The following is a 15,193-nucleotide window of genomic DNA, read 5'->3' on the forward strand; positions in this document are numbered from 1 at the left end:
GCATCAATAATAACAATAATCTATTAGTGTAATACATCATAATGTTACAACAACAGAGCACATTTTGGCAGCATTTTACACTTTTTAAGTTTGATTCTAAATGCAGGACTTGTAACAGAACATTTTTAAATTGTAGTATTGCTACTTTTAAGTAAAAGATCTTAATAATTCTAGTTATTGCTGTTCCTCTTCACCCGGATCTCTACTTCCTGGTGTGGTTGTGATGATGCACACTGGTCATGTTGGTTGTTGTGCTGCAATACTTGAGAGGGAAAAGCAGAAATAGAGGAGAAAGAAGTGGCGGTAGTGGTAACACACATCGTGTTCACCATGGTCGCCATCTTAGTTTAGCTTATTAGCAGCATGCTAACGTCTGCTAATTAGCACAAAGGCTGCAGGTTTATGAGGTTGATCAGAATAAGTCATTAGTTTTGCAGGTATTGTCCTTTAAAAACAGACTAAAGACTGAATTTGTTTTGCCTTTTTACCCATCTTTTATGATTATTATCATTAAAATAATTATTGTCATATTGTATTTCAGACTTTTTTGTTTTTATTTCTATATATAAAGTATATATTTTATTTACCTGTTTATCTCTTTTTAACTTTAATATGTAAAGCACTGTGAGCTGCGTCTGTTTGAAATGTGCTTTAGTTTTTCAAAATGTCATTAAACGTCTGCCTTTTCCTTTTCAGTCACATTGTATACCACATATTCCACTGTTTATACTTATTCTATTGTGAGTATACTCCTAATATTCAAATAAACCCAGTGCTGAACTTGTGCTTCAAAACAGCACATTTGCGTTCATGAGCTGCTGCTGGCTGTTGAAATAACAAGCTGCACAACACAGGATGAGGAAGTGAAGCAACGGAGTGGCTTCACCTCTTTATTGCCCTGAAAATATCTCTCTGCTCAACACAGAGCCCTTTGCCCAGAGATATCAGCTCAACACTGGTCCGGATCCTGCTCCTCTGACAGCTGATGGTACGTAAACACACACAGAACATTAACTGAAATGTCTTCTTTTATTGTTTTAAAGTCTTAAAAGGGTAGATGAGTGTGTGGAAGCAGAGTTCATGAGAAGCAGGAAGTGAAAGTGCTGATCTGAGTTCTTTGGCTCCTGTTGAAGCCAATGAGACTCAGATTGAAGGCAGTTAATGAGTAACACAGCAGAGGTGCAACCTTCAGCAGACATTTGTTCAGCTCTTACTGTGTGACTCATGCAGCCACAAGAAGCTCAGATCTCTGCGTCCGTTCATTACACCTGGAGGACTGGATAACTTTGTGGAAACTTTATTTATTTCTTTTCGTATGAGTTCTGTTGTTGGTGACAGAGAAACACAGCTGTGATGGTAGGTGGTGTACTTTTAATACGTTTAAATATTGTTTCTGTATCTTTTAAAGATGCTTTTCTTCTTGATATTATCTATAAATCATTCTCCATCGGTCTGTCCATGTTGCGCGTTGTGATCAGCAGGTTTGCTTGAGGTTTTCATGTGATAATAACAGGCCTCAGGTAAACACCGACAGCTCTCCGCTGTTACAGGAAGTGAGGTTTGGGCATTTAAAATGACCACAGATGTTGTTGATCTTTGACTTCCTGTGTGCTTTTTCTCGTTGCTAAATTTGTGGAGATTCTGACTAAAAAACGATTTCATCCCAAATGTTCCCCCTCAGGCTGACACACGCCCTCAGGCACCGGCCTCCGGCTCGGCGGCTAAACTGGACACGGTTCAGAGTCAGGTGAACGAGGTTAAAGTCATCCTGAAAGACAACATCAGCAAAGTGCTGGAGAGGGGCGACAGACTAGACGATCTGATCGGGAAGACCGATGACCTGCAGGCGTCTGTAAGTATCTCATCATGACGAGCTTTACGTCTTTATTTATGATTCACTGAAACAACAAGGCTGCTGGAGGAAAGTACCCAATCTCATTCACGAAAGTACCGCATTTTCAGATACTCTGTACTTAACTTTATACTTCTACTCCACTACATTTTAGAAGGAAATATTGTACTTTTTACTTGCTATGTCAGTAGTTACTTTTCAGATTAGGATATAACAAAAAAACAAACGTTTATAAAATACACTGGTTTCAAACCTTTTCTTTTTGCCTTGTGACAACTAAACTGCTTTTGTTTTGTCTTGTTAAGAGTTAATCAGACTCTAAACTTCACAAATGGTTTCATTTAAATCAAAGGTTTTTTTAACCTTTGATTGAAGATCCACTTCTGATTGTTAAAATGTTTTTGAGGAACACCACAGAGGCTAAACGTGTTTTTACCTGATGATGTGATGGGCGTGGCAAAACTGCTCATAGAAATGATGCATTTTAATTTTTCTATTCATCTGATTAATTATTGAGCACGTTTACATTAATCATCTCACGACCCCTCAGATTTATCTGGTGACCCTTTGGAGGGGCCCGACCCCTATGTTGGGAACCTCTGGACTAAACTATCTGACTATATGTAAAGTAGTTAAAGTAGCTCCACCTGCAGCAGCTACATGCTGCTCTAACGTTGATGCTTCAGTGTTTCATGTTTATCTGCAGAACGAGTTCTTCTACCTTCGATACTTTGAGTGAATATCACAGGTAATACTTGCCGGTACTTGTAAGGAAGTACTTCTACATTACTGTACTGGTACTTTAGCTTAAAGGAGTACTCCACTCATTTATCTTATATTTTCAGATTCATGGTGGAAAACTGAAGCAGCAGAAGCAGAATTATCGTCTATTTATATTCCACTCTTCTTCCTGCTCAAAATATGACACCTACATTACCCACAATGCAACTCGACTGCAAACAGTTAGGTCTGTGGTTAGGGAGCGTTAAATGCTAGTAGAGGCTAATGTAGCCTTCAGCCTGCAGCAGAGATGAGCAGCGGGCTGCAGAGGTCTCACTTCTTTCTAACTTCACACCTCCAGATTATTTTCCATTTTCAAAGAGAAGTTCATCAGACTTCTCTCTCCTCCATCTGGAGACACTAAAACCTTTAAGCAACCTTTTCTCACATTCTGCATTAGAACTCCTCCAGACCCATCAACAGACTTTGATGTGTAATATTAGTGGAGCTCTTCCTTCATCGCTGCTCTTTTATTCGGTTTCTTTTTCAGGCCGACTCGTTCCAAAGAACTTCCACGCGGGTCGCCAGGAAATACTGGTGGAAAAACGTCAAAATGATGATTATAATCGGTGTGGTTGTGCTGATCATCGTCATCCTCATCATCCTCTTCGCCACTAAAGTCATATAAATAAATAAACCCTCTCTGTGTGCTCGCTCAGCAGCTCAGGACTGAAAGCCATGAAGAGGTGGATGAAGCTCACCTTCTTTTATTGAGCAGTGAAGACGCACTCACGCGAGTCTCTGGTCATTTCAGCTCAAACAAACAAGAGCAAAATATTTATTTAAATTCAAAGGTTGCACAACTGCAGGCTTATTGATTAGGCTGCGATAAAGCTACAGATGAGAAGATCAATTGTTAGAAACTTGACTGAAATACTTCCTTGAACACTCCACTAACATGTGACGTAATATTGATATTTCACAAAAAGGATCACAAATCCAAATGTTTATTTTTATTTTATCGCATTTCTTAATGTCCAATTACCTGTGTGTATATAAGCTGCATGTTTGACTGATGAACTCTGTAATTACGTGTATTTTATGACTGAAGACTACGATAAAGAGGATCAATTGTAACACTGCTTTGGTCTGCATTCTTTGCACTAAATATATATTTATTTATATATATATATATAATGTGTGATCTGTTCCAACCGATCAAACATCTCAGTTGTGTAACAAACAAATTCACAAATAGCATCTGAGAACATTAAATACAAAAAACAAGAAGGGAAGAGGAACGCAAGCTGCTAACTCTTTGCAGCGATCTAAATAAATGCAAAACACCAAAAACGTTTTTTTGTTAAGATACAACACAAATACTCCGGTAAACGTAGAGGAAGTGTACTGCAGGTCAAAGTGCTCTTCGTTATTCTCTTACACTCAGTTCAGTGATCTTTGCTGGATACCACCATCATCATCATCATCATCATCATCTCTCTCTCTCTGGCCTTCGCTCCACCAGCTCACTGCTCTGAAACCTACGAAGAACAAACGAACACAGATCAGCTTCAGCTCAGAAACAAACAGGAATCCCCCGTGTTTAAAATGTCCAATGTCAAAACAAACAAACCGAGAACAATTAATTTAACATGTTACAGTTAAAAAGTTAGTCCATAAGCTAGAAATCCTGAAGTGCAATAAATTGAAGAAGTCAAACTACTGAATGGAAGAAACCTTCGATTGGTGAAATAGAAATACACATTACAGAAAACATTACATGCAAATTTTCTGGAAACTTCTTGTTTTACAAAAGGTTATAAGAGGAAAATTTGTTACAGGAAAATTAAGAAAAAAGAGGAGTCTCTTCCATCGCTGTGAGTAACACAAAACAGAGCAGTACATGTAGACAAAGTAAAGCACTTCATCCCCCAAACACCGTCTCCAACCAGGTTTTAGCTCATGGACTACTCGCTACAAGAGCTCAAGAAACAAGCATGTAGATGAGATTAGGAAATGCATATATTAACAATAGGAACTGGATGCTGTGCGTATCCTTTGAAAAGCAAATAGTTAAATTAACATATTTAGAATCATTACTTGTGGGGGAAGTAAGGGCCTGTAAAAAATGACAATTACATGTGTATATCTGTTTAAGTTTTACATTACAAACAGCTGCAAAGAAATAAAAGAATGGAAAGAAAGATGACAAAGCTGGACGTGTCCCATGTTGTTTAGTTTAGAAGTGCGGATACAGGATGTTGTAAGACCATACCAAATGGCAGCATTCGAGAGCGTATGCTTCTCGTACCCGGTCCGCATTGAGCGGGCCCTGAGAGTATCTGGGAGTCAGCTCATGGCCTGCAAGGAAGCTCCGCTGGCAGGTACAAACAAGGTATGTCAGAGTTAGGAGACAACATACTTCCTTTTCCGTTTCCTTGCACATCCTTAACTTTGGCATCCATTTACTGTAGTAGCAGTACTTTACCTGTTAACGTTACAGATTTAAAAAAAAGAAAAAGAGAAGGTGCAAAAGAGGCAGCAGAAGGCCGGCTGTTAAAATAATCGGCACACGTGTGTAGCCTCTATGTTACCACTACTGTAAAGCACTTGACGGTGCTGAGAAAAAGAAATTTACAAGAGGAAATTATACAAAATGTTACCAAACAGCAAATTAAATATAACTACTTTAAATTCAAAGTAACGGGTGTATTTCTGTCTTTACATACCTACTTGAAGACGAGTGTTTTTCCTCCGTTAATACGGCTTGTAATTGTTGGTGTGACCACCGCGCCGCGGCGACTTGCCGTATCCGCCGGATTGATCTAAACGTGTGGGACAGCATCTGATTACAGGTGTATTAATCATTTCACAAGTAACAGCAGACGCATGGAACAGCTGAGTGGGCGGTACTCACTGTTGTAGTCACCGTATCCGTAATAGTTGTTGTAACCGGGGTAATCGTAGCCGCCGTAGCCTCCGTAGCCTTGATTACAGTAACCGTAATTCCCGTAATTCCCGTAATTCCCATAATTCCCATAATTCCCATAGTCTTGATTCCAGTAGTTGCCGTAACCCTGGTTCCAATTTTGATTGGGACCTGCAGTTAAACAAGTTTGTATTATTCGTAGTATTACTCGGAATCTTCACCCTCTCTTTGACATGTTTAAGAAGTACTTTACAGTATTTTTACAGAACAGAATTTGATTCTTTTTAGTTTCTGATTCTTTTGTGTCACATTTTTACTAAACAGGACTGTTCCATGACTTTAAGGGAAATCCTCATGAGCATTCATTCTCTCAAACATCTGTATACATATTAAAAACATAAAACGAAAGGTTGGAGTCTGACGTCATCCAACGCTGATGAACAACATAACGTTAATGATCTGTCTGAACATTAAAGAATAGTTGAACCAATAAGCTAAAGATGTTTCTCATTTGATCTTAACTGAGCCACAAATACTGCATTTTACCCAAAGCAGGGATTAAAAGGGTGCTTTATTCATTATTATTAAGTTTTCCTCCACTCACCACCGTCTCTTCCTCGAGACCTGGACGAGTATCCGCCTCTTCCTCCCCAGTACTGCTGCTGCTGGTACTGTTCCTTGGACATTGCCACTTTTATTTCACACTAAAAGAACAACAAGTAACTTTTAGCTCCACAGCGATCATGTCATCAACTATAAAACGCCTCAATCAGACTATTTATCAGGAGATTGAGTTTTCCTTGACAGGAGGAGGAGGAGTGTGTACCTTGCTTAGTCCAATATTGTGGTACTTTTTCTCCATGATGCCCTTCACTGGCTCCTCCTCTTTGTATGTGATGAAGCAGAAGCCTCTTCTTTTGTTGGTTTTGTTCTCCATGGGAAGTTCAATGGACTCCAGCTGTTCACATTATCAACAAATGTAGAAAATAACATGAGTTAATGCACAAAAATATGATTCCAATGAGCCACAGCTTCAACTAAAAGATAAATCTGTTAATTACGTTAATAATAAATATACCTCTCCGAAGGCACCAAAGTACTCTCTGACTTTCTCCTCAGGAGTGTCTGGAGAGAGACCCCCAACAAAGATCTTCTTCACGGGCTCCTTGCTCTTCATGGCCTTGGCTTTTTTGGGGTCAATGACCTTTCCATTGAGTTTATGTTCCTTATGTGTAACAACCTGCAGAACAAGATACACGGAGCTGATTGTTTGGAGTAAAGACATCTGACCTCAACGCAAATAATATTTGTTGTTAAGCTAATAATCAAACTGATTAGCTGTTTTGTTTCATTTTATTATAGAACTTAAACTATGTTCATTATCAATCAATCTGCTGCTTAATTTGGTCAATTAATTTATTCAAAGATATTCAGTTTATAATGATTTACTACAGAGAAAAGCAGCAAATGATTAAAGAGGTTAGCAGCAGTTTGTGCCTCTGCTTTATTAAAATGACATCAAGTCGTGAAGCTAAACATCAGATTTGCCTAAACCTGCTCATATTCTTATAATACAGCACTAATACAAGATGTATTCCCTATTTCACAGCTTCATTTTACATTATATGTGCATGTAGCATTACATACAGATTATATATAAACAGTGTTTCTGGGAGCAGGACTATACCTTGTCAACACTGTCAGGTTCTTTGAAGAGCACAAAGCCGAAGCCCCGTGAGCGGCCGGTCATGGGGTCCAGTTTCAGGGTGCAGTCTACAACCTCTCCATACTTAGAGAAGTAATCTTTCAGGTCCTTCTTAGTCGTGTCCCAGCTGAGCCCCCCAACAAACATCTTCCTATTGACAAAACAGCACATTTAAAGAAATCATAACTCACAATGAAGAATGAGAAAACGGCACCTGTTTACTAGTGTGTAACTAGTAGTGGAGGAAGTATTCAGACGCTTTACTTACATCAAAGTACTAATAACACACTGTGAAAATACTTAGAAAATACTAAGATGAGGAACTAGTTTAAAGTGTAAGATGAGGGACTAGTTTAAAGTGTAAGATGAGAAACTAGTTTAAAGTGTAAGATGAGGGACTAGTTTAAAGTGTAAGATGAGAAACTAGTTTAAAGTGTAAGATGAGGGACTAGTTTAAAGTGTAAGATGAGAAACTAGTTTAAAGTGTAAGATGAGGGACTAGTTTAAAGTGTAAGATGAGAAACTAGTTTAAAGTGTAAGATGAGGGACTAGTTTAAACTGTAAGATGAGGGACTAGGTTAAACTGTAAGATGAGGGACTAGGTTAAACTGTAAGATAAGGGACTAGTTTAAAGTGTAAGATGAGGGACTAGGTTAAACTGTAAGATGAGGGACTAGGTTAAACTGTAAAATAAGGGACTAGTTTAAAGTGTAAGATGAGGGACTAGTTTAAACTTTAAGATGAGGGACTAGTTTAAAGTGTAAGATGAGGGACTAGGTTAAACTGTAAGATGAGGGACTAGGTTAAACTGTAAGATAAGGGACTAGTTTAAAGTGTAAGATGAGGGACTAGTTTAAACTGTAAGATGAGGGACTAGGTTAAACTGTAAGATGAGGGACTAGTTTAAAGTGTAAGATGAGGGACTAAGTTAAACTGTAAGATGAGGGACTAGGTTAAACTGTAAGATGAGGGACTAGGTTAAACTGTAAGATGAGGGACTAGTTTAAAGTGTAAGATGAGGGACTAGTTTAAAGTGTAAGATGAGGGACTAGGTTAAACTGTAAGATGAGGGACTAGGTTAAACTGTAAGATAAGGGACTAGTTTAAAGTGTAAGATGAGGGACTAGGTTAAACTGTAAGATGAGGGACTAGGTTAAACTGTAAGATAAGGGACTAGTTTAAAGTGTAAGATGAGGGACTAGGTTAAACTGTAAGATGAGGGACTAGGTTAAAGTGTAAGATGAGGGACTAGTTTAAAGTGTAAGATGAGGGACTAGGTTAAACTGTAAGATGAGGGACTAGTTTAAAGTGTAAGATGAGGGACTAGTTTAAAGTGTAAGATGAGGGACTAGGTTAAACTGTAAGATGAGGGACTAGGTTAAACTGTAAGATAAGGGACTAGTTTAAAGTGTAAGATGAGGGACTAGGTTAAACTGTAAGATGAGGGACTAGGTTAAACTGTAAGATAAGGGACTAGTTTAAAGTGTAAGATGAGGGACTAGGTTAAACTGTAAGATGAGGGACTAGGTTAAAGTGTAAGATGAGGGACTAGTTTAAAGTGTAAGATGAGGGACTAGTTTAAACTTTAAGATGAGGGACTAGGTTAAACTGTAAGATGAGGGACTAGTTTAAACTTTAAGATGAGGGACTAGGTTAAACTGTAAGATGAGGGACTAGTTTAAACTGTAGATGAGGGACTAGGTTAAACTGTTAGATGAGAAACTAGTTTAAACTGTTAGATGAGGGACTAGTTTAAACTTTAAGATGAGGGACTAGTTTAAACTGTAAGATGAGGGACTAGTTTAAACTGTAAAATTAGGGACTAGTTTAAACTGCAAGATGAGGGACTAGTTTAAAGTGTAAGATGAGGGACTAGTTTAAACTGTAAGATGAGGGACTAGTTTAAACTGTTAGATGAGGGACTAGTTTAAACTGTTAGATGAGTGTAACGTCACCGTACCCCTCATCATTTAAACTGTAAAATGAGTTTTAAACCCTAAGATGAGTGTAACGTCACCGTACCCATCATCATTTAAACTGTAAAATGAGTTTTAAACCCTAAGATGAGTGTAACGTAACCGTACCCATCATCCTCCTCGTTTTTACTGGCGTCTATTTTCGACCCCTCGGCCTCGCCCCCCATCAGGCCACAGTCTCCGGGCGCAGACATCATCGGGTCATCGCCGGTTGCCTCTCCGTCCTCTTCCATTCGCATCATGGTCGAATCCTCGCTGAATTCATAATCGTCCGACATTGTTGTTTGTTTTTGTCAATAAACTCAAAGCTAGCTTACGTCGTCTGCAGAAGCTAAGCTAGTTGGCTTGCTAATGCTAAGCTAATATTTTGGTGTCATATATCGGCAGTTATAACTCTTAGAGCAATTTAACTCGTTTGCCTAAGTTAATTAAATTGTAATATTAGTCTAAATTTAGACAAAATTATGTTTCATAAAGGTAAAATTGAGTTTCAGTTGCTACAGTTTGATGGGTGATTTGTGATCGTCGCTTCTTCTTCTTCTTCTTTCAGTTTATTGGCGGACGACAAACCAACGTTTAAGGTGCATGCCGCCACCTACTGTACCGGAGTGTGTAACATCATGACTTTATGACAGTTGTAATTTAAACACAATAATAATTGTATTTATAAATATAAAAACAAAAAAACAAAAAAAGTTATATTCTGGATATTAAACCAGTTCCTTGAGCGTCGCTTTTTTTTCATCGCAGCCCATTTCCGTTTGCTTCTTCTTCGTGTAATTTACGACAGAAGCACGCTGAGTAGCTCCACCCCGCCGAGTAGCGGCCTGAACTGACATGACAGCTTTTGAACATGTGTGCTCACTCCTCTCTTTTAGTCAAGTCAGTACTGTGTGTGTGTTAGCTGAGCGACTGTGATGGCAAAGCATAGCTAGCTAGCAGCTAACAACAGCTAACCAGGTGGTAACGTTACATCTCTTCGCGCTCGGATAATAATATAACAATTTCGAGAACCAGCGAGGAGCGCTTACTTACTTTTAACACTGTGGTGGTGCTGCTAATTATAAGCTAAGCTAACGTCAGCTAACCAGCTGCAGACTCTCCTAAAAATAAAAAATGGCCACTGTTTCAATTCCTGCTAGCACCAGTGCACTCTTGCTGGATATCGAAGGAACAACAACACCAATCACGTTTGTAAAGGTGAGTTGTATTAGACGGAGCTGTTGTTTTTCCAGCATACTAATGTAACAGGATTGTAAGCTAATTATGTAGCTTAGCTCCTCTACAGCGGCTATGCTAACAGCGATGTTAACAGATGACTGTCACCAGCTTTAGCTCGACGGTGTTTGACTCATTTTAACCATATTTTTCTTCATATTCTTGTATATTTTCTTGCTCCTTTTTCTTAATTACACCCTTTGTAGTCCAATTACACAACAAACTCGTTTAAAATATAAGTATAATTGTCATAATATTGAGTCACTGCACGATAAAAACAGACCATATGCCGCGTTCAGGTCATATGGGAGTTATCGTAATTACAAGTTTCCAACTTGGAAATTACTTTTTTATTACTATTTTAACTGGTTAATATAAAACATGCTAGGGGTCAACATGAGTTAATCGAAAACATTAAATTGGGAGGACAGTCTAATCGTATTAATAGCTGTTTTATTGTTAGTCTTTATATAAGATACAAGATAATTCCAGAACAGATGGACAATAGTTTGAGTATGGGAATCACATAATTAATTAAACCCAGATTTAAAGGATATGTCATATTGTTACTGGACAGTATTTATTTTAACTATTTTCACACAACCAACCAGCTGTAAGTAAATCCATCCAGATGTTCATTAATCCCATTTGACATGAATGCAGCATAACATTTATGGATCACAAAATACACAAACAGTCACAATATTATGCACCAAACGCACAAAACAGTAAATTAAATATTAATAAACGAAAAAGAAAAGATAATTCATCTTGATTTTTTTCTTAATGGATACAAACCAGTATATGTTGCATCTGAATAATTTATTTCTCTCTCTGTAAGGAGCCACCTAATGACTCCACTTTGTGTTTTTCAGGATATCTTATTTCCGTACATCAGGGAGCATCTGGAAGAGTACTTCTCTAATCACTGGGAGGAAGACGAGTGCAAACAAGATGTTCATCTGCTGAAGAAACAGGTGAAGAGATGACGAGCTCTCAAGATTAAATCAAGAGCTGATTTCTTCCTGCTAACAGCTTCTAACAGTTATTGTAACAGAGCTGCAGCTATGGATTACTTTTATTATCCAGCAGTTTATTGTTTTCTTGATAAATCGATTTGGTATCATATAAGATAAGAACAGCAAATATTCACGGAATATCTGCATTTTTGCTTGAATAAAAATCGACAAATTATTAAATGATTAGCAAAATAGTTGCAGATTATTTCTGTGGATTGACTAATTGTTTCAGCTCTATAGTGTATACATATTCTAACATATATACATTTGACATTTTTCCAAATGTCACATAATGGTTTGTTTATTTCAAATACTTCCTGTAACATTTTATTTCTGGGGATTTGCACAGATGTTTTTCAATAATACTATTTCAAAGCATTTGCAACCACAAAAACATTTGTATTTGTTAAACTACATTTGTTTACCTTTAAAACTGGGTACTAGGTGTATAAAGGATGATCATTTATATTGTGTGTGTGACACGAGACGGATGTTAAAACTCTTAAATTAGAGCTGAAAATCTTAAATTTAACTTGTATTTTTAATTTAATGCACTGGAGTACAGAACCAAAATTACAACAGGATGTCAGGTTGTCAGGATGCAAGATTGCAAAAAAAACCTTTCATTTAATTCCTAAAATTCCTTCATTTTGCTGAAGTTATTTTGACTTGAAGCGGAGAATTATTCACCTGTAGATGAATTTTAAAAAAGCCAGATTTTTAAATATAAAAGTGATAAACTAGCTGGTGAAAACCTCCTGATTCCTGAGGATTTGATTTCACCGTGGTTGCAGATCGAAGAGGACATGAGACAGAACCGGTCGTGCCCGGTTCACACCGTGGACCAGACGGTCCACACGGACGAGGAGAAGGCCATCAGGGAGGTGATGGACAACGTAATGTGGCAGATGGCAGCAGACAGGAAGTCCACGGCACTCAAACAGCTCCAGGGTCACATGTGGAGGGCGGCGTATTCTTCTGGGAGAATCAAAGGCGAGTAAGTACACTGATCCGTTTTCCTCACTTCAAAATTCTGCTCTGCTCAAACTGGAGTGATGACTCGACAAGGTTTCCAGGAAGAGAACATGAATAGTGAATGTAACGGTCCATCAACCGGGACAACATCTGTCTTATTTAAAATTACAGCTGGAAAACATAATGACTGAAGTGGTTTGAAGTCCAGAAGAGTATTTATTTTAACGCAGAATTGGTCTTCAAGTCGCTGTATAGGAGTTTTCATTAATAGTGGCGGGGTCCGCCATTCTCAGGCGGGATTCAACCGTCAGTCGTAATACTACAGTCCAGTTCAATTTATACATATTATGGTAATTTGTTAGCCAATTAGAGCTGATGCAGTTAATTGATTAGGTGATAAGCAACTGTTTTGATATCAATAAAGGTTTTTATTGATTTTTACAATTTTTATTATTATTGAGAAAAATTATAAATTATTTATTCCAGCATGTGAGGATTTGCTTTCTTTTCTTTGTCTTATGTGACAGTAAACTGGTAATCTTGTGGTTCTGGACTTTGACAGAACATGTAACTTGAAGATAAAGAAAATGAGATTAACCAATAATATTAATAAAAAGACATTTGTAAGTTACAGCCCTGTAGCAATTAGCATAAATACAAAAATGTTATAACGTAATAATAATAACTTTGCGATCAGGGCCCCATTTAAACAATATTTCAAATGAAGTGTTTTATGTTTGTCTTTTAACAAGACAAAAGATTTCAAAGACTGATTTATTAATATTTTTTGATATTTTTAATCAAATAGAAAAAGGGCTGAAATATATAATTTCTTTATAACCCATTCTGAAAATAACAAACAAGGCTCAAACTAATACGGTTTAGATTTCTGAGATGCTTTTAGGACATAAAACCTGCTCAATGAGCATTCTAAAAGTAATGAAATGATGTTTATCTTCCGATTCATGTGTTCATAAACAGGGTCTACCAGGATGTGACTCCGTCCATCAGACGGTGGAGAGCTCACGGACTAAAAGTCTTCATCTACTCGTCTGGAAGCGTGGAGGCCCAGAAACTTCTGTTTGGATACTCCGTCGAAGGAGATGTTTTAGATGTAAGTACAGTATTTAATACTCGTCAGGAGATCAAGATATTCCCAGACAAACAGACACTGACATTTGATTCATGAGACAATTATTTTACATAATTATCTTTGTTTATCACGTTTTCTGGCTTATCGGGAACATTTGTCTTTTTTATGTTTTTTTTTAAATCATGCAGTAAATATTATATGTATGTTGTTGCTAATGATATTTAAATGCTTCAGTTATTAGATGGTCACTTTGACACCAGCATAGGAGCTAAAGTGGAAGCTAAAAGCTACGAGAGGATCGCTGAGAGGATCGGCTGTCAACCCGAGGAACTCACGTTCCTGACCGACGTCGCTCGAGGTGAGACTGTTTGCAGCGATGTGTTTATGACAGTCTTCTGCATTGGACATTGGATCCATGTACTCACTCATGTATATTTGTCGTTGCAGAGGCTAAAGCCGCTGAAGACGCCGGCGTGAACGTGGTGATGGTGGTCCGGCCTGGAAACATGGAGCTGACGGATGACGAGCGGACCCACTATAACCTCGTCACGTCCTTCAGCCAGCTGGAGGTGACGGGACGCGTTTAACACCGAGCGTGGAAGAAGACGAGGACGACTCCTCTGACTTCATCTCACAAACGACCTGTTCCTTCTCCTCTTTTTGCCCCTCCCCCCCTCCTCCCTTATTGCCACTCTTCATGTTTTTGCTTGTGACAGTTGAAGAAGTGTAGCTGGGGCTAACGGTTAGCCGCCAGACGGGCCCTTCGGGGCGTCGTCAGCCTCACTGGACCATTCGACCGACTGGGAGAGAACAGAAACATAAAGTTGTAGATGAAACAAACAAATCCTGAAGTAAACTGCACACCTGTGAAGTTACTTTACCTTTTTACCTTTTAGATAAACCGTCTTTGGTTGCTCTCCGATGTTGAAACGTTCCACCTGTATGTGTTGTATTTGTTGTAAACCATCCATGTGCTGTTTTCTCCCTCCACACACACACACGTGTGAAGTGTTATCCAGTGACTCGACTGTTTATCTGTTGTAATGTTTTAGAAAGTAGCACTAGATGCACTCGGCTGTGGTGCCGCTGACAGGAAGTTCTCATTTCATACTTTGTCTTAACTAGCTCCCCCTCAGCAGGTTCATGGTGTCTATTTAAATGTGCCATCCTCGTAATGTTGGTGTTGGAAAGTTAACCGAACAAATTGCCAAATTGATGATTTGTGTGTGTGTGTGAAACATAATTGGTGTTGTTCAGGACATGATATAAAAGCTTCCAATAAATGCCTTGTCTCACACAGAAGCCTGTTTTCTCCTTCAGTCTAAATGTTCATGTTCGACTAAAACCTTTAAAGGGTCCAAATCCTAAAATACTTCTCTCAATCATCCCGAGTGGTACTGAGCCAGACTATTTGCTTTCATACCACGAGTTGGATGAGAAGTTTGTCTGTACAGTAAATATATCTTGTTAATTAATCAGTGAGCTTTAGAGGTGTTGGTAGGTGGATTTTGTTACATTTGGGCAAATGTAACCCCCCCCCCCCCGTTTACAGTCTTTATGCTAAACTAAGCAACGGATTGGCTTCATCTCTTCATCTCCCTCTGAATAATCCACCCTATAATAATCAGTCTAGACCGTTTTCATGAGACAACCTACTTCAGTGGATACAAAAACTTTAAAGATACTAAATTTATAGACAGCTTAAA

General features: G+C 38.3%; 3 protein-coding genes across 13 annotated transcripts; 2 read left to right on the forward strand and 1 right to left on the reverse strand.

Annotated features, from left to right (window-relative positions):
* Window positions 1-830: 830 nt before the first annotated feature.
* Window positions 831-3,709, forward strand: LOC142932570 (vesicle-associated membrane protein 8). 2 transcript variants are annotated; one of them, XM_076076525.1, is made up of 3 exons: window positions 831-988; window positions 1,682-1,852; window positions 3,123-3,709. In XM_076076525.1, exons 1-3 carry the CDS (start codon window positions 986-988, stop codon window positions 3,258-3,260), a joined length of 312 nt encoding a protein of 103 aa, XP_075932640.1. In that variant the 5' UTR covers window positions 831-985; the 3' UTR covers window positions 3,261-3,709. The 2 variants fall into 2 exon arrangements, with proteins under 2 accessions (XP_075932640.1, XP_075932713.1); XM_076076598.1 differs by lacking the exon at window positions 831-988 and adding an exon at window positions 1,071-1,356.
* Window positions 3,373-9,960, reverse strand: hnrnpd (heterogeneous nuclear ribonucleoprotein D). Of its 10 annotated transcripts, none has more exons than XR_012947427.1 (9): window positions 9,291-9,960; window positions 7,189-7,357; window positions 6,580-6,741; window positions 6,328-6,459; window positions 6,106-6,205; window positions 5,490-5,672; window positions 5,306-5,397; window positions 4,848-4,949; window positions 3,373-4,113 (listed from the first exon to the last, which is right to left on the reverse strand). XR_012947427.1 is itself a non-coding variant. In XM_076076175.1 (8 exons), exons 1-7 carry the CDS (start codon window positions 9,458-9,460, stop codon window positions 5,330-5,332), a joined length of 984 nt encoding a protein of 327 aa, XP_075932290.1. In that variant the 5' UTR covers window positions 9,461-9,960; the 3' UTR covers window positions 3,373-4,113; window positions 5,306-5,329. The 10 variants fall into 10 exon arrangements, 5 of the variants coding, with proteins under 5 accessions (XP_075932290.1, XP_075932097.1, XP_075932211.1 ...); XR_012947417.1 differs by having other exon boundaries at window positions 5,302-5,397; window positions 9,291-9,959; XR_012947455.1 differs by having other exon boundaries at window positions 3,373-4,949; window positions 5,306-5,417.
* enoph1 (enolase-phosphatase 1) lies at window positions 9,940-14,789 on the forward strand. Its single transcript, XM_076076407.1, has 6 exons — window positions 9,940-10,382; window positions 11,276-11,377; window positions 12,214-12,416; window positions 13,376-13,508; window positions 13,722-13,845; window positions 13,935-14,789. Exons 1-6 carry the CDS (start codon window positions 10,299-10,301, stop codon window positions 14,072-14,074), a joined length of 786 nt encoding a protein of 261 aa, XP_075932522.1. The 5' UTR covers window positions 9,940-10,298; the 3' UTR covers window positions 14,075-14,789.
* The last annotated feature ends 404 nt before the right edge of the window (window positions 14,790-15,193 follow it).

The sequence above is a fragment of the Anarhichas minor genome, unplaced genomic scaffold (genome assembly GCF_050575085.1).
Source record: "Anarhichas minor isolate MPS153535 unplaced genomic scaffold, ASM5057508v1 ptg000002l, whole genome shotgun sequence".
Lineage (NCBI taxonomy): Eukaryota > Metazoa > Chordata > Actinopteri > Perciformes > Anarhichadidae > Anarhichas > Anarhichas minor.

Bases quoted from the DNA above. Each gene is read 5' to 3' on its own strand.
- LOC142932570 (XM_076076525.1), top strand. The intron at 1,853-3,122 runs GTAAGTATCTCA...TTTCTTTTTCAG, and splicing joins CCGATGACCTGCAGGCGTCT to GCCGACTCGTTCCAAAGAAC.
- hnrnpd (XM_076076175.1), bottom strand. From the start codon at position 9,460: ATGTCGGACGATTATGAATTCAGCGAGGATTCGACCATGATGCGAATG. The intron at 7,358-9,290 runs GTACGGTTACGT...TTTTGTCAATAG, and splicing joins AAAAACGAGGAGGATGATGG to GAAGATGTTTGTTGGGGGGC. The intron at 6,460-6,579 runs GTATATTTATTA...TAATGTGAACAG, and splicing joins ACTTTGGTGCCTTCGGAGAG to CTGGAGTCCATTGAACTTCC.
- enoph1 (XM_076076407.1), top strand. From the start codon at position 10,299: ATGGCCACTGTTTCAATTCCTGCTAGCACCAGTGCACTCTTGCTGGAT. The intron at 12,417-13,375 runs GTAAGTACACTG...GTTCATAAACAG, and splicing joins TCTGGGAGAATCAAAGGCGA to GGTCTACCAGGATGTGACTC. The intron at 13,846-13,934 runs GTGAGACTGTTT...TTGTCGTTGCAG, and splicing joins CCTGACCGACGTCGCTCGAG to AGGCTAAAGCCGCTGAAGAC.